The sequence below is a fragment of the Oncorhynchus nerka genome, linkage group LG5 (genome assembly GCF_034236695.1).
Source record: "Oncorhynchus nerka isolate Pitt River linkage group LG5, Oner_Uvic_2.0, whole genome shotgun sequence".
Taxonomy (NCBI): domain Eukaryota; kingdom Metazoa; phylum Chordata; class Actinopteri; order Salmoniformes; family Salmonidae; genus Oncorhynchus; species Oncorhynchus nerka.
In genome coordinates this window covers 2,876,272-2,896,483 of record NC_088400.1, presented here as the reverse complement: position 1 = coordinate 2,896,483, position 20,212 = coordinate 2,876,272, and the positions used below count along the sequence as shown (strand labels likewise).

The 20,212-nt window shown below is 48.1% G+C and overlaps 1 protein-coding gene across 1 annotated transcript in view; it reads left to right on the top strand.

Annotated features, from left to right (window-relative positions):
* mxd3 (MAX dimerization protein 3) overlaps nt 1–18,804 on the top strand; it is a 32,530-nt gene extending 13,726 nt beyond the window's left edge. Inside the window, 3 exon segments of the mRNA XM_065018204.1 lie at nt 15,102–15,216; nt 17,596–17,875; nt 18,339–18,804. Coding sequence (XP_064874276.1) covers nt 15,102–15,216; nt 17,596–17,875; nt 18,339–18,463 — 520 coding nt within the window. The 3' untranslated portion in view covers nt 18,464–18,804.
* The last annotated feature ends 1,408 nt before the right edge of the window (nt 18,805–20,212 follow it).

Here is a 20,212-nt window from a genome sequence, read left to right as displayed (position 1 = left end):
AGACAACACTACACTACATAGAGACAACACTACACTACATAGAGACAACACTACACTACATAGAGACACCACTACACTACATAGAGACAAGGCACTACACTACATAGAGACACCACTACACTTAGAGACAACACTACACTACATAGAGACACCACTACACTACATAGAGACAACACTACACTACATAGAGACACCACTACACTACATAGAGACAACACTACACACTACACTACATAGAGACACCACTACACTACATAGAGACAACACTACACTACATAGAGACACCACTACACTACATAGAGACATAGAGACACTACACTACATAGAGACACCACTACACTACATAGAGACACCACTACACTACATAGAGACACCACTACACTACATAGAGACACACACTACACTACATAGAGACACCACTACACTACATAGAGACAACACTACACTACATAGAGACACCACTACACTACATAGAGACAACACTACACTACATAGAGACAACACTACACTACATAGAGACACCACTACACTACATAGAGACAACACTACACTACATAGAGACACCACTACACTACATAGAGACACCACTACACTACATAGAGACAACACTACACTACATAGAGACACCACTACACTACATAGAGACAACACTACACTACATAGAGACAACACTACACTACATAGAGACAACACTACACTACATAGAGACAACACTACACTACATAGAGACACCACTACACTACACAAAGAGAGACACCACTACACTACATAGAGACACCACTACACTACATAGAGACACCACTACACTACATAGAGACACCACTACACTACATAGAGACAACACTACACTACATAGAGACACCACTACACTACATAGAGACACCACTACACTACATAGAGACACCACTACACTACATAGAGACACCACTACACTACATAGAGACACCACTACACACATAGAGACACCACTACACTACACAGAGACAGACACTACACTACACTACATAGAGACACCACTACACTACATAGAGACACCACTACACTACATAGAGACAACACTACACTACATAGAGACACCACTACACACTACATAGAGACACCACTACACTACATAGAGACACACACTACACTACATAGAGACACCACTACACTACATAGAGACACCACTACACTACATAGAGACAACACTACACTACATAGAGACACCACTACACTACATAGAGACAACACTACACTACATAGAGACACCACTACACTACATAGAGACAACACTACACTACATAGAGACAACACTACACTACATAGAGACAACACTACACAAATAGAGACAACACTACACTACATAGAGACAACACTACACTACATAGAGACACCACTACACTACATAGAGACACCACTACACTACATAGAGACAACACTACACTACATAGAGACAACACTACACAAAGAGAGACACCACTACACTACATAGAGACAACACTACACTACATAGAGACAACACTACACTACATAGAGACAACACTACACAAATAGAGACAACACTACACTACATAGAGAGACACACACTACACTACACATAGAGACAACACTACACTACATAGAGACACCACTACACTACATAGAGACACCACTACACTACATAGAGACACCACTACACTACATAGAGACAACACTACACTACATAGAGACAACACTACACTACATAGAGACACACTACACTACATAGAGACACCACTACACTACATAGAGACACCACTACACTACATAGAGACAACACTACACTACATAGAGACACCACTACACTACATAGAGACACCACTACACTACATAGAGACAACACTACACTACATAGAGACAACACTACACTACATAGAGACACCACTACACTACATAGAGACAACACTACACTACATAGAGACAACACTACACTACATAGAGACAACACTACACTACATAGAGACAACACTACACTACATAGAGACACCACTACACTACATAGAGACACCACTACACTACATAGAGACACCACTACACTACATAGAGACACCACTACACTACATAGAGACAACACTACACTACATAGAGACACCACTACACTACATAGAGACACCACTACACTACATAGAGACACCACTACACTACATAGAGACACCACTACACTACATAGAGACACCACTACACACATAGAGACAACACTACACTACATAGAGACAACACTACACTACATAGAGACAACACTACACTACATAGAGACACACTACATAGAGACACCACTACACTACATAGAGACAACACTACACTACATAGAGACAACACTACACTACATAGAGACAACACTACACTACATAGAGACACCACTACACTACATAGAGACAACACTACACTACATAGAGACAACACTACACAAAGAGAGACAACACTACACACTACTACTAGAGACACCACTACACTACATAGAGACACCACTACACTACATAGAGACACCACTACACTACATAGAGACAACACTACACTACATAGAGACAACACTACACAAAGAGAGACAACACTACACTACATAGAGACAACACTACACTACATAGAGACAACACTACAGAGAGACAACACTACACTACATAGAGACAACACTACACTACATAGAGACAACACTACACTACATAGAGACAACACTACACTACATAGAGACAACACTACACTACATAGAGACTACACTACATAGAGACACCACTACACTACATAGAGACAACACACTACATAGAGACAACACTACACTACATAGAGACAACACACACACTACACTACACTACATAGAGACACCACTACACTACATAGAGACACCACTACACTACATAGAGACACCACTACACTACACAACACTACACTACATAGAGACAACACTACACTACACTACACTACATAGAGACAACACTACACAAAGAGAGACACTACATACATAGAGACAACACTACACTACATAGAGACAACACTACACTACATAGAGACAACACTACACTACATAGAGACAACACTACACTACATAGAGACAACACTACACTACATAGAGACACCACTACACTACATAGAGACAACACTACACTACATAGAGACAACACTACACTACATAGAGACAACACTACACTACATAGAGACAACACTACACTACATAGAGACAACACTACACTACATAGAGACAACACTACACTACATAGAGACAACACTACACTACATAGAGACAACACTACACTACATAGAGACAACACTACACTACAACACTACACTACATAGAGACACCACTACACTACATAGAGACACCACTACACTACATAGAGACACCACTACACTACATAGAGACAACACTACACTACATAGAGACAACACTACACACATAGAGACACACTACACTACATAGAGACAACACTACACTACATAGAGACACCACTACACTACATAGAGACACCACTACACTACATAGAGACAACACTACACTACATAGAGACACCACTAACACTAGAGACAACACTACACAAGAGACAACACTACACTACATAGAGACAACACTACACTACATAGAGACAACACTACACTACATAGAGACAACACACACACTAGAGACAACACTACATAGAGACAACACTACACTACATAGAGACAACACTACACTACATAGAGACAACACTACTACATAGAGACACCACTACATAGAGACAACACTACACTACATAGAGACAACACTACACTACATAGAGACACCACTACACTACATAGAGACACCACTACACTACATAGAGACAACACTACACTACATAGAGACAACACTACACTACATAGAGACACCACACACATAGAGACAACACTACACTACATAGAGACAACACTACACTACATAGAGACAACACTACACTACATAGAGACAACACTACACAAAGAGAGACACCACTACACTACACAAAGAGAGACAACACTACACTACACAAAGAGAGACACCACTACACTACATAGAGACACCACTACACTACATAGAGACACCACTACACTACATAGAGACACCACTACACTACATAGAGACAACACTACACAAAGAGAGACACCACTACACTACATAGAGACACCACTACACTACATAGAGACAACACTACACAAAAGAGAGACTAAGACAACAACATAGCAGACAACACACACACGACAAGAGAGACAACACAACACTACACAAGAGAGACCTAAGACAACAACATAGCAAGGCAGCAACACAACATGACAACAACATGGTAGCAACACAACATGACAACAACATAGCACAACATGACAACAACATGGTAGCAACACAACATGACAACAACATGGTAGCAGCACAACATGACAACAACATGGCAGCAACACAACATGACAACAACATGGTAGCAGCACAACATGACAGCAGTACAACATGGTAGCAACACAACATGACAACAACATGGCAGCAACACAACATGACAACAACATGACAACAACATGGTAGCAACACAACATGACAACAGCATGGCAGCAACACAACATGACAACAACATGGTAGCAACACAACATGACAACAACATGGTAGCAACACAACATGACAACAACATGGTAGCAGCACAACATGACAACAACATGGTAGCAACACAACATGACAACAACATGGTAGCAGCACAACATGACAACAACATGGCAGCAACACAACATGACAACAACATGGTAGCAGCACAACATGACAGCAGTACAACATGGTAGCAACACAACATGACAACAACATGGCAGCAACACAACATGACAACAGCATGGCAGCAACACAACATGACAACAACATGGTAGCAGCACAACATGACAACAACATGGCAGCAACACAACATGACAGCAGTACAACATGGTAGCAACACAACATGACAACAACATGGTAGCAACACAACATGACAGCAGTACAACATGGTAGCAGCACAACATGACAGCAGTACAACATGGTAGCAGCACAACATGACAACAACATGGTAGCAACACAACATGACAACAGCATGGCAGCAACACAACATGACAACAGCATGGCAGCAACACAACATGACAACAACATGGTAGCAGCACAACATGACAACAACATGGCAGCAACACAACATGACAGCAGTACAACATGGTAGCAACACAACATGACAACAACATGGTAGCAACATGACAGCAGTACAACATGGTAGCAGCACAACATGACAGCAGTACAACATGGTAGCAGCACAACATGACAACAACATGGTAGCAACACAACATGACAACAGCATGGCAGCAACACAACATGACAACATGGTAGCAACACAACATGACAACAGCATGGCAGCAACACAACATGACAACAACATGGCAGCAACACAACATGACAACAACATGGCAGCAACACAACATGACAACAACATGGCATCAACACAACATGACAACAACATGGCATCAACACAACATGACAACAACATGACAACAACACAACATGACAACAACATGGTAGCATCACAACATGACAACAGCATGGCAGCAACACAACATGACAACAACATGGCAACAACATGGCAGCAACACAACATGACAACAACATGGTAGCAACGCAACATGACAACAACATGGTAGCAACGCAACATGACAACAACATGGTAGCAACACAACATGACAACAACATGGTAGCAACATGGTAGCAACACAACATGACAACAACATGGTAGCAACACAACATGACAACAACATGGTAGCAGCACAACATGACAACAACATGGTAGCAACACAACATGACAACAACATGGCAGCAACACAACATGACAACAACATGGCAGCAACACAACATGACAACAACATGACAACATGATAACAACATGGTAGCAACACAACATGACAACAACATGGTAGCAACACAACATGACAACAGCATGGCAGCAACACAACATGACAACAGCATGGCAGCAACACAACATGACAACAACATGGTAGCAACACAACATGACAACAGCATGGCAGCAACACAACAACATGGCAGCAACACAACATGACAACAACATGGCAGCAACACATGACAACAACATGGTAGCAACACAACATGACAACAACATGGTAGCAACACAACAACAACATGGTAGCAACACAATGTGGTAGCAGCACAACATGACAATAACATGGCAGCAACACAACATGACAACAACATGGTAGCAACACAATGTGGTAGCAGTACAACATGGTAACAACAAAACATGGCAGCAGTATAACATGGTAGCAGCACAACATGGTAGCAACACAACATGACAACAACATGGTAGCAACACAACATGACAACCACATGGTAGCAACACAACATGACAACAACATGGTAGCAACATGGTAGCAACACAACATGACAACAACATGGTAGCAACACAACATGACAACAACATGGTAGCAACACAACATGACAACAACATGGCAGCAACACAACATGACAACAACATGGCAGCAACACAACATGACAACAACATGACAACAACATGGTAGCAACACAACATGACAACAACATGGTAGCAACACAACATGACAACAGCATGGCAGCAACACAACATGACAACAGCATGGCAGCAACACAACATGACAACAACATGGTAGCAACACAACATGACAACAGCATGGCAGCAACACAACATGGCAGCAACACAACATATGACAACAACATGGCAGCAACACAACATGACAACATGACAACAACATGGTAGCAACACAACATGACAACAACATGGTAGCAACACAACATGACAACAACATGGTAGCAACACAATGTGGTAGCAGCACAACATGACAATAACATGGCAGCAACACAACATGACAACAACATGGTAGCAACACAATGTGGTAGCAGTACAACATGGTAACAACAAAACATGGCAGCAGTATAACATGGTGGTAGCAACACAATGTGGTAGCAGTACAACATGGTAACAACAAAACATGGCAGCAGTATAACATGGTAGCAACACAACATGGTAGCAGTACAACATGGCAGCAGTACAACATGGTAGCAGCACAACATGGTAGCAACACAAAAACATGGTACAAACATTATTGGGCCCAGACAACAGCACAAAGGGCAAGAAGGTAGAGACAACAATACATCACACAAAGCAGCCACAACCGCCAGTAAGAGTGTCCATGATTGAGTCTTTGAATGAAGAGATGGAAATAAACGGTCCAGTTTGAGTGTTTGTTGCAGCTCGTTCCAGTCGCTAGCTGCAGCGAACTGAATAGAGGTTCACCCCATGTTAGTGGGCAAATGGACATTAGTGGACAAATGGACATTAGTGGACAAATGGACATTAGTGGACAAATGGACATTAGTGGGGCAAATGGACATTAGTGGACAAATGGACATTAGTGGGGCAAATGGACATTAGTGGACAAATGGACATTAGTGGACAAATGGACATTAGTGGACAAATGGACATTAGTGGGCAAATGGACATTAGTGGGCAAATGGACATTAGTGGACAAATGGACATTAGTGGGGCAAATGGACATTAGTGGGGCAAATGGACATTAGTGGGGCAAATGGACATTAGTGGACAAATGGACATTAGTGGGCAAATGGACATTAGTGGACAAATGGCCATTAGTGGACAAATGGACATTAGTGGACAAATGGACATTAGTGGACAAATGGACATTAGTGGACAAATGGACATTAGTGGGCAAATGGACATTAGTGGACAAATGGACATTAGTGGACAAATGGACATTAGTGGACAAATGGACATTAGTGGGGCAAATGGACATTAGTGGGGCAAATGGACATTAGTGGACAAATGGACATTAGTGGACAAATGGACAAATGGACATTAGTGGGCAAATGGACATTAGTGGGCAAATGGACATTAGTGGACAAATGGACAAATGGACATTAGTGGACAAATGGAACCTTCACTTACTTCGTGTGACGCACAGATGTTCCAAACTTAGTTTTAGATGACTGACTTTATTTTAAAAATGTATTTAGTTCTTATTTTTATTTTTTAAAATCCCTTTTTCCTCTAGTGGCACAGCCTACAGCTAGCCTAGGGCAGGAGAGGCAGATAATGACTTCATTACCAAAATGATCCTATTTACACTAAGGAGACCATCTCCTGTTTCTGTAGAGTGAACCAGAACGGCCCGTAGGGCAGGAGACCATCTCCTGTTTCTGTAGAGTGAACCAGAACGGCCCGTAGGGCAGGAGACCATCTCCTGTTTCTGTAGAGTGAACCAGAACGGCCGGTAGGGCAGGAGACCATCTCCTGTTTCTGTAGAGTGAACCAGAACGGCCCATAGGCCAGGAGTCCATCTCCTGTTTCTGTAGAGTGAACCAGAACGGCCCGTAGGCCAGGAGTCCATCTCCTGTTTCTGTAGAGTGAACCAGAACGGCCCGTAGGGCAGGAGTCCATCTCCTGTTTCTGTAGAGTGAACCAGAACGGCCCGTAGGGCAGGAGACCATCTCCTGTTTCTGTAGAGTGAACCAGAACGGCCCATAGGCCAGGAGTCCATCTCCTGTTTCTGTAGAGTGAACCAGAACGGCCCATAGGCCAGGAGACCATCTCCTGTTTCTGTAGAGTGAACCAGAACGGCCCATAGGCCAGGAGTCCATCTCCTGTTTCTGTAGAGTGAACCAGAACGGCCCATAGGCCAGGAGACCATCTCCTGTTTCTGTAGAGTGAACCAGAACGGCCCATAGGGTAGGAGTCCATCTCCTGTTTCTGTAGAGTGAACCAGAACGGCCCATAGGCCAGGAGTCCATCTCCTGTTTCTGTAGAGTGAACCAGAACGGCCCATAGGCCAGGAGTCCATCTCCTGTTTCTGTAGAGTGAACCAGAACGGCCCATAGGGCAGGAGTCCATCTCCTGTTTCTGTAGAGTGAACCAGAACGGCCCATAGGCCAGGAGTCCATCTCCTGTTTCTGTAGAGTGAACCAGAACGGGCCGTAGGGTAGGAGGCCATCTCCTGTTTCTGTAGAGTGAACCAGAACGGCCCGTAGGGCAGGAGTCCATCTCCTGTTTCTGTAGAGTGAACCAGAACGGCCCGTAGGGCAGGAGACCATCTCCTGTTTCTGTAGAGTGAACCAGAACGTGCCCGTGGGCAGGAGTCCATCTCCTGTTTCTGTAGAGTGAACCAGAACGGCCCATAGGCCAGGAGTCCATCTCCTGTTTCTGTAGAGTGAACCAGAACGGCCCATAGGGCAGGAGACCATCTCCTGTTTCTGTAGAGTGAACCAGAACGGCCCATAGGGCAGGAGACCATCTCCTGTTTCTGTAGAGTGAACCAGAACGGCCCATAGGGCAGGAGACCATCTCCTGTTTCTGGAGAGTGAACCAGACAGGAGACCATCTCCTGTTTCTGTAGAGTGAACCAGAACGGCCCGTAGGGCAGGAGTCCATCTCCTGTTTCTGTAGAGTGAACCAGAACGGCCCGTGAGGGCAGGAGTCCAAGAGTGAACCAGAACGGCCCATAGGCCAGGAGTCCATCTCCTGTTTCTGTAGAGTGAACCAGAAATAGGGCAGGAGACCATCTCCTGTTTCTGTAGAGTAAGCCAGAACTGCCCATAGGGCAGGAGACCATCTCCTATTTCTGTAGAGTGAACCAGAACGGCCCGTAGGGCAGGAGTCCATCTCCTGTTTCTGTAGAGTGAACCAGAACGGCCCGTAGGGCAGGGAGTCCATCTCCTGTTTCCTGTAGAGTGAACCAGAACGGCCCGTAGGGCAGGAGACCATCTCCTGTTTCTGTAGAGTGAACCAGAACGGGTAGGGGCAGGAGTCCATAGGAACCATAGGGCAGGAGTCCATCTCCTGTTTCTGTAGAGTGAACCAGAACGCCCGTAGGGCAGGAGACCATCTCCTGTTTCTGTAGAGTGAACCAGAACGGCCCGTAGGGCAGGAGACCATCTTCTGTTTCTGTAGAGTGAACCAGAACGGCCCGTAGGGCAGGAGACCATCTCCTGTTTCTGTAGAGTGAACCAGAACGGCCGTGGGGGCAGGAGACCATCTCCTGTTTCTGTAGAGTGAACCAGAACGGCCCATAGGCCAGGAGTCCATCTCCTGTTTCTGTAGAGTGAACCAGAACGGCCCGTGGAGTCCATCTCCTGTTTCTGTAAGTGAACCAGAACGGCCGTGAGGGCAGGAGTCCATCTCCTGTTTCTGTAGAGTGAACCAGAACGCCCGTAGGGCAGGAGTCCATCTCCTGTTTCTGTAGAGTGAACCAGAACGGCCCGTAGGGCAGGAGACCATCTCCTGTTTCTGTAGAGTGAACCAGAACGGCCCATAGGCCAGAGTCCATCTCCTGTTTCTGTAGAGTGAACCAGAATAGGCCAGGAGACCATCTCCTGTTTCTGTAGAGTGAACCAGAACGGCCCATAGGCCAGGAGTCCATCTCCTGTTTCTGTAGAGTGAACCAGAACGGCCCATAGGCCAGAGACCATCTCCTGTTTCTGTAGAGTGAACCAGAACGGCCCATAGGGTAGGAGTCCATCTCCTGTTTCTGTAGAGTGAACCAGAATGCCCATAGGCCAGGAGTCCATCTCCTGTTTCTGTAGAGTGAACCAGAACGGCCCATAGGCCAGAGTCCATCTCCTGTTTCTGTAGAATGAACCAGAACGGCCCATAGGGCAGGAGTCCATCTCCTGTTTCTGTAGAGTGAACCAGAACGGCCCATAGGCCAGGAGTCCATCTCCTGTTTCTGTAGAGTGAACCAGAACGGGCCGTAGGGTAGGAGGCCATCTCCTGTTTCTGTAGAGTGAACCAGAACGGCCCGTAGGGCAGGAGTCCATCTCCTGTTTCTGTAGAGTGAACCAGAACGGCCCGTAGGGCAGGAGACCATCTCCTGTTTCTGTAGAGTGAACCAGAACGGCCCGTAGGGCAGGAGTCCATCTCCTGTTTCTGTAGAGTGAACCAGAATAGGCCAGGAGTCCATCTCCTGTAGAGTGAACCAGAACGCCCATATGAGACCATCTCCTGTTTCTGTAGAGTGAACCAGAACGGCCCATAGGGCAGGAGACCATCTCCTGTTTCTGTAGAGTGAACCAGAACGGCCCATAGGGCAGGAGACCATCTCCCTGTTTCTGTAGAGTGAACCAGAACGGCCCGTAGGGCAGGAGACCATCTCCTGTTTCTGTAGAGTGAACCAGAACGCCCGTAGGGGCAGGAGTCCATCTCCTGTTTCTGTAGAGTGAACTCGTGAACGGCCCGTAGGCAGGAGTCCATCTCCTGTTTCTGTAGAGTGAACCAGAACGGCCCATAGGCCAGGAGTCCATCTCCTGTTTCTGTAGAGTGAACCAGAACGGCCCATAGGGCAGGAGACCATCTCCTGTTTCTGTAGAGTGAACCAGAACTGCCCATAGGGCAGGAGACCATCTCCTATTTCTTAGAGTGAACCAGAAGGGCAGGGAGTCCATCTCCTGTTTCTGTAGAGTGAACCAGAACGGCCCGCAGGGCAGGAGACCATCTCCTGTTTCTGTAGAGTGAACCAGAACGGCCCGTAGGGCAGGAGTCCATCTCCTGTTTCTGTAGAGTTTTAGGGCAGGAGTCCATCTCCTGTTTCTGCTGAGATGAACCAGAACGGCCCGTGGGCCAGAGTCCATCTCCTGTTTCTGTAGAGTGAACCAGAACGGGGCCCGTAGGCCAGGAGTCCATCTCCTGTTTCTGTAGAGTGAACCAGAACGGCCCGTAGGGCAGGAGACCATCTCCTGTTTCTGTAGAGTGAACCAGAACGGCCCGTAGGGCAGGAGTCCATCTCCTGTTTCTGTAGAGTGAACCAGAACGGCCCGTAGGGCAGGAGACCATCTCCTGTTTCTGTAGAGTGAACCAGAACGGCCCATAGGCCAGGAGACCATCTCCTATTTCTGTAGAGTGAACCAGAACGGCCCGTAGGGCAGGAGTCCATCTCCTGTTTCTGTAGAGTGAACCAGAACGGCCCATAGGCCAGGAGTCCATCTCCTGTTTCTGTAGAGTGAACCAGAACGGCCCATAGGGCAGGAGACCATCTCCTGTTTCTGTAGAGTGAACCAGAACGGCCCGTAGGGCAGGAGACCATCTCCTGTTTCTGTAGAGTGAACCAGAACGGCCCATAGGCCAGGAGTCCATCTCCTGTTTCTGTAGAGTGAACCAGAACGGCCGTAGGGCAGGAGACCATCTCCTGTTTCTGTAGAGTGAACCAGAACGGCCCTAGGGCAGGAGACCATCTCCTGTTTCTGTAGAGTGAACCAGAACGGCCCGTAGGCAGGAGTCCATCTCCTGTTTCTGTAGAGTGAACCAGAACGGCCCATAGGCCAGGAGTCCATCTCCTGTTTCTGTAGAGTGAACCAGAACGGCCCTAGGGCAGGAGTCCATCTCCTGTTTCTGTAGAGTGAACCAGAACGGCCCATAGGGCAGGAGTCCATCTCCTGTTTCTGTAGAGTGAACCAGAACGGCCCGTAGGGCAGGAGACCATCTCCTGTTTCTGTAGAGTGAACCAGAACGGCCCGTAGGGCAGGAGTCCATCTCCTGTTTCTGTAGAGTGAACCAGAACGGCCCATAGGCCAGGAGTCCATCTCCTGTTTCTGTAGAGTGAACCAGAACGGCCCATAGGGCAGGAGACCATCTCCTGTTTCTGTAGAGTGAACCAGAACGGCCCATAGGGCAGGAGACCATCTCCTGTTTCTGTAGAGTGAACCAGAACGGCCCATAGGGCAGGAGACCATCTCCTGTTTCTGTAGAGTGAACCAGAACGGCCCGTAGGGCAGGAGACCATCTCCTGTTTCTGTAGAGTGAACCAGAACGGCCCGTAGGGCAGGAGTCCATCTCCTGTTTCTGTAGAGTGAACCAGAACGGTGAGGGCAGGAGTCCATCTCCTGTTTCTGTAGAGTGAACCAGAACGGCCCATAGGCCAGGAGTCCATCTCCTGTTTCTGTAGAGTGAACCAGAACGGCCCATAGGGCAGGAGACCATCTCCTGTTTCTGTAGAGTGAACCAGAACTGCCCATAGGGCAGGAGACCATCTCCTATTTCTGTAGAGTGAACCAGAACGGCCCGTAGGGCAGGAGTCCATCTCCTGTTTCTGTAGAGTGAACCAGAACGGCCCGTAGGGCAGGAGACCATCTCCTGTTTCTGTAGAGTGAACCAGAACGGCCCGTAGGGCAGGAGTCCATCTCCTGTTTCTGTAGAGTGAACCAGACGGCCCGTAGGGCAGGAGTCCATCTCCTGTTTCTGTAGAGTGAACCAGAACGGCCCAGGCCAGAGTCCATCTCCTGTTTCTGTAGAGTGAACCAGAACGCCCGTAGGCCAGGAGTCCATCTCCTGTTTCTGTAGAGTGAACCAGAACGGCCCGTAGGGCAGGAGACCATCTCCTGTTTCTGTAGAGTGAACCAGAACGGCCCGTAGGGCAGGAGTCCATCTCCTGTTTCTGTAGAGTGAACCAGAACGGCCCGTAGGGCAGGAGACCATCTCCTGTTTCTGTAGAGTGAACCAGAACGGCCCATAGGCCAGGAGACCATCTCCTATTTCTGTAGAGTGAACCAGAACGGCCCGTAGGGCAGGAGTCCATCTCCTGTTTCTGTAGAGTGAACCAGAACGGCCCATAGGCCAGGAGTCCATCTCCTGTTTCTGTAGAGTGAACCAGAACGGCCCATAGGGCAGGAGACCATCTCCTGTTTCTGTAGAGTGAACCAGAACGGCCCGTAGGGCAGGAGACCATCTCCTGTTTCTGTAGAGTGAACCAGAACGGCCCATAGGCCAGGAGTCCATCTCCTGTTTCTGTAGAGTGAACCAGAACGGCCCGTAGGGCAGGAGACCATCTCCTGTTTCTGTAGAGTGAACCAGAACGGCCCATAGGGCAGGAGACCATCTCCTGTTTCTGTAGAGTGAACCAGAACGGCCCGTAGGGCAGGAGTCCATCTCCTGTTTCTGTAGAGTGAACCAGAACGGCCCATAGGCCAGGAGTCCATCTCCTGTTTCTGTAGAGTGAACCAGAACGGCCCGTAGGGCAGGAGTCCATCTCCTGTTTCTGTAGAGTGAACCAGAACGGCCCATAGGCCAGGAGTCCATCTCCTGTTTCTGTAGAGTGAACCAGAACGGCCGGTAGGGCAGGAGACCATCTCCTGTTTCTGTAGAGTGAACCAGAACGGCCCGTAGGGCAGGAGTCCATCTCCTGTTTCTGTAGAGTGAACCAGAACGGCCCATAGGCCAGGAGTCCATCTCCTGTTTCTGTAGAGTGAACCAGAACGGCCCATAGGGTAGGAGTCCATCTCCTGTTTCTGTAGAGTGAACCAGAACGGCCCATAGGCCAGGAGTCCATCTCCTGTTTCTGTAGAGTGAACCAGAACGGCCCATAGGCCAGGAGTCCATCTCCTGTTTCTGTAGAGTGAACCAGAACGGCCCATAGGGCAGGAGTCCATCTCCTGTTTCTGTAGAGTGAACCAGAACGGCCCGTAGGGCAGGAGTCCATCTCCTGTTTCTGTAGAGTGAACCAGAACGGCCCGTAGGGCAGGAGTCCATCTCCTGTTTCTGTAGAGTGAACCAGAACGGCCCGTAGGGCAGGAGTCCATCTCCTGTTTCTGTAGAGTGAACCAGAACGGCCCGTAGGGCAGGAGTCCATCTCCTGTTTCTTAGAGTGAACCAGAACGGCCCATAGGCCAGGAGTCCATCTCCTGTTTCTGTAGAGTGAACCAGAACGGCCGGTAGGGCAGGAGACCATCTCCTGTTTCTGTAGAGTGAACCAGAACGGCCCGTAGGGCAGGAGACCATCTCCTGTTTCTGTAGAGTGAACCAGAACGGCCCGTAGGGCAGGAGACCATCTCCTATTTCTGTAGAGTGAACCAGAACGGCCCAGGGCAGGAGACCATCTCCTGTTTCTGTAGAGTGAACCAGAACGGCCCGTAGGGCAGAGACCATCTCCTGTTTCTGTAGAGTGATGCAGTAATGTACAGTACATCCCTGGACAGGGCAGGGTCTAGTTTATGAATAGTTATATTATTGTAACAGACGTGCTCAGTTGAGACATTGTGTCATTGTGTTGTTGTAACAGAGGTGCTCAGTTGTAACATTGTGTCATTGTGTTGTTGTAACAGACGTGCTCAGTTGAGACATTGTGTCATTGTGTTGTTGTAACAGACGTGCTCAGTTGAGACACCACCTGGAACAGTTGAAGCAGCAGGTTCCTCAGGTGTCTGACTCCATGAGAAACACCACCCTGAACCTGCTGAGACGGGCTCAGACACACATCAAGGTGAGATGAACACACAGCTAAACCCTAAACCCTAACCACTACCCCCTACCCTAACCACTACCCCCTACCCTAACCACTACCCTAACCCTAAACCCTGCCCACTACCCTAAGCCTAAACCCTACCCCCTACCCTAAGCCTAAACCCTAAACCCTACCCTAAACCTACCCTAACCCTAAACCCTACCTTAACCCGAACCACTACCCTAAACCCTACCCTAAACCCTAACCACTACCTAAACCCTACCTAACCCTAAACCCTACCTTAAACCAACCACTACCCTAAACCCTAAACCCTAACCACTACCCTAAACCCTACCCTAACCCTAAACCCTACCTTAACCCGAACCATTACCTAAACCCTACCCTAAACCCTAACCACTACCCTAAACCCTACCCTAACCCTAAACCCTAACCTTAACCCTAAACCCTACCCTAAACCCTACCCTAAACCCTAACCACTACCTAAACCCTACCTAACCCTAAACCCTAACCACTACCCTAAACCCTAACCATTACTAGCTTTACTCACCTCTATAACTGTCCTCATCTCTCTCTGTATAACTGTCCTCATCTCTCTCTCTGTATAACTGTCCTCATCTCTCTCTGTATAACTGTCCTCATGTCTCTCTGTATAACTGTCCTCATGTCTCCTCTGTATAACTGTCCTCATGTCCTCTGTATAACTGTCCCGTGTCTCTCTGTATAACTGTCCCGTGTCTCTCTGTATAACTGTCCTGTGTCTCTCTGTATAACTGTCCTCGTGTCTCTCTGTATAACTGTCCTCATGTCTCTCTCTCTCTCTCTGTATAACTGTCCTCGTGTCTCTCTGTATAACTGTCTCGTGTCTCTCTGTATAACTGTCCTCGTGTCTCTCTGTATAACTGTCCTCATGTCTCTCTCTGTATAACTGTCCTCTGTATAACTGTCCTCGTGTCTCTCTGTATAACTGTCCTCATGTCTCTGTATAACTGTCCTCGTGTCTCTCTGTATAACTGTCCTCGTGTCTCTCTGTATAACTGTCCTCGTGTCTCTCTGTATAACTGTCCTCGTGTCTCTCTGTATAACGTGTCCTCTGTATAACTGTCCTCATCTCTCTCTGTATAACTGTCCTCATGTCTCTCTGTATAACTGTCCTCATGTCTCTCTCTGTATAACTGTCCTCGTGTCTCTCTAACTGTCCTCGTGTCTCTCTGTATAACTGTCCTCGTGTCTCTCTGTATAACTGTCCTCGTGTCTCTCTGTATAACTGTCCTCATGTCTCTCTCTCTGTATAACTGTCCTCATGTCTCTCTGTATAACTGTCCTCGTGTCTCTCTGTATAACATGTCTCTCTGTATAACTGTCCTCATGTCTCTCTGTATAACTGTCCTCATGTCTCTCTCTCTGTATAACTGTCCTCATGTCTCTGTATAACTGTCCTCGTGTCTCTCTGTATAACTGTCCTCATGTCTCTCTGTATAACTGTCCTCATGTCTCTCTCTCTCTGTATAACTGTCCTCATGTCTCTCTGTATAACTGTCCTTGTGTCTCTCTGTATAACTGTCCTCGTGTCTCTCTGTATAACTGTCCTCGTGTCTCTCTGTATAACTGTCCTCATGTCTCTCTCTCTGTATAACTGTCCTCATCTCTCTCTGTATAACTGTCCTCATGTCTCTCTCTGTATAACTGTCCTCATGTCTCTCTGTATAACTGTCCTCATGTCTCTGTATAACTGTCCTCGTGTCTCTCTGTATAACTGTCCTCGTGTCTCTCTGTATAACTGTCCTCGTGTCTCTCTGTATAACTGTCCTCATGTCTCTCTCTCTCTCTGTATAACTGTCCTCATCTCTCTCTGTATAACTGTCCTCATGTCTCTCTCTGTATAACTGTCCTCGTGTCTCTCTGTATAACTGTCATCGTGTCTCTCTGTATAACTGTCCTCGTGTCTCTCTGTATAACTGTCCTCGTGTCTCTCTGTATAACTGTCCTCGTGTCTCTCTGTATAACTGTCCTCGTGTCTCTCTGTATAACTGTCCTCATGTGTCTCTCTGTATAACTGTCCTCGTGTCTCTCTGTATAACTGTCCTCGTGTCTCTCTGTATAACTGTCCTCGTGTCTCTCTGTATAACTGTCCTCGTGTCTCTCTGTATAACTGTCCTCGTGTCTCTCTGTATAACTGTCCTCGTGTCTCTCTGTATAACTGTCCTCATGTTTCTCTCTGTATAACTGTCCTCATCTCTCTCTGTATAACTGTCCTCATGTCTCTCTGTATAACTGTCCTCATGTCTCTCTCTGTATAAGTGTCCTCATCTCTCTCTGTATAACTGTCCTCATGTCTCTCTCTGTATAAGTGTCTCTCTGTATAAGTGTCCTCATGTCTCTCTCCTTCGCCCCCATCAGAAGCTGCAGGATCAGGATGAACGTGCAGAGCAGTTGAAGGGTCGTCTGCGTTGGGAGCAGAGAGAGCTGAGGGTGAGGCTAGAGCAGCTCCAGGGACATGGAGGCCTGGGGGGTCTGACTGGTCTGGGCCCTGGGGGTCTGACTGGTCTGGGCCCTGGGGGTCTGACTGGTCTGGGCCCTGGGGGTCAGGGAGGAGCTGGAGCGGTCTCAGAGAGGATGAGGAACGACAGCCTGGGATCAGCAGCCATGTCCTCTTCAGAGAGATCTGACTCTGACAGAGGTGAGTCTCACGGTCGTCACAGCTCTCTTCTCCAATCACAGCTCTCTTCTCCAATCACAGCTCTCTTACCCATGTTTAGTAACCAATCACAGCTCTCTTACCCATGTTTAGTAACCAATCACAGCTCTCTTACCCATGTTTAGTAACCAATCACAGCTCTCTTACCCATGTTTAGTATCTTTCTCAAAATGTAACCTGGGAATATCCATTTTTTTAGGGATGTAGGTCTACAACTTCAGGTTTTGTCGACCGAAGTGTCCGGAGGTGTTCATGTTTAAAGTTATTCAGCTTAATGTTTCATATCAGAAATACGGTGTCTTAAGTACAACTAAAACACACATTGATTTTAGGAGAAATTTGAGTCTACGATTTGAACAGATTTGTATTTTTTCCCAGTCATATTTGACAGATTATAGATTGTCTTTGATAACCTGAGATGTGTTGTTTTTTTTGTTTTTTGCAGAAGACGTGGAGGTTGATGTGGAGAGTATAGTGTTTGACTGTCTGGACTCTGATGGACTGGGGACGGTCCCTCACTCAGGCACAGATCACTGTTACTCCAGCAGCCTCGCCTGGGCCGGGCTATGACCTACCTACCACTGTATACACACGCCTCTGGGAGGGACACACACCGGCCTCTGGGAGGGACACACCGGCCTCTGGGAGGGACACACCGGCCTCTGGGAGGGACACACCGGCCTCTGGGAGGGACACACCGGCCTCTGGGAGGGACACACCGGCCTCTGGGAGGGACACACACCGGCCTCTGGGAGGGACACACCGGCCTCTGGGAGGGACACACACCGGCCTCTGGGAGGGACACACACCGGCCTCTGGGAGGGACACACCGGCCTCTGGGAGGGACACACACGCCTCTGGGAGGGACACACCGGCCTCTGGGAGGGACACACCGGCCTCTGGGAGGGACACACCGGGCCTCTGGGAGGGACACACCGGCCTCTGGGAGGGACACACAGGCCTCTGGGAGGGACACACCGGCCTCTGGGAGGGACACACCGGCCTCTGGGAGGGACACCGGCCTCTGGGAGGGACACACCGGCCTCTGGGAGGGACACACGCCTCTGGGAGGGACACACACGCCTCTGGGAGGGACACACACGCCTCTGGGAGGGACACACACGCCTCTGGGAGGGACACACCGGCCTCTGGGAGGACACACCGGCCTCTGGGAGGGACACACCGGCCTCTGGGAGGGACACACCGGCCTCTGGGAGGGACACACCGGCCTCTGGGAGGGACACACACGGCCTCTGGGAGGGACACACCGGCCTCTGGGAGGGACACACCGGCCTCTGGGAGGGACACACACGCGTCTGGGAGGGACACACCGGCGTCTGGGAGGGACACACCGTCTGGGAGGGACACACGCCTCTGGGAGGGACACACGCCTCTGGGAGGGACACACACGCTCTGGGAGGGACACACACGCCTCTGGGAGGGACACACCGGCCCTCTGGGAGGGACACACACGCCTCTGGGAGGGACACACCGGCCCCTGGGAGGGACACACCGGCGTCCTACGTCGGACTTTAAAGGGACGAGCGTTGGAGTGACGTCACTTGACGAAGACGCAGGGGACACAAAGGACAAAAAATAAGGAAAGAAGAGAATGAGGAACAACCTCAACATTACTGAACAGGAGGAACAACCTCAACATTACTGAACAGGACAGGAGGAACAACCTCAACATTACTGAACAGGAGGAACAACCTCAACATTACTGAACAGGACAGGAGGAACAACCTCAACATTACTGAACAGGACAGGAGGAACAACCTCAACATTAATGAACAGGAGGAACAACCTCAACATTAATGAACAGGAGGAACAACCTCAACATTACTGAACAGGACAGGAGGAACAACCTCAACATTACTGAACAGGAGGAACAACCTCAACATTAATGAACAGGAGGAACAACCTCAACATTACTGAACAGGACAGGAGGAACAACCTCAACATTAATGAACAGGAGGAACAACCTCAACATTAATGAACAGGAGGAACAACCTCAACATTACTGAACAGGACAGGAGGAACAACCTCAACATTACTGAACAGGAGGAACAACCTCAACATTACTGAACAGGACAGGAGGAACAACCTCAACATTACTGAACAGGACAGGAGGAACAACCTCAACATTACTGAACAGGAGGAACAACCTCAACATTACTGAACAGGACAGGAGGAACAACCTCAACATTACTGAACAGGAAAGGAGGAACAACCTCAACATTAATGAACAGGAGGAACAACCTCAACATTACTGAACAGGACAGGAGGAACAACCTCAACATTACTGAACAGGACAGG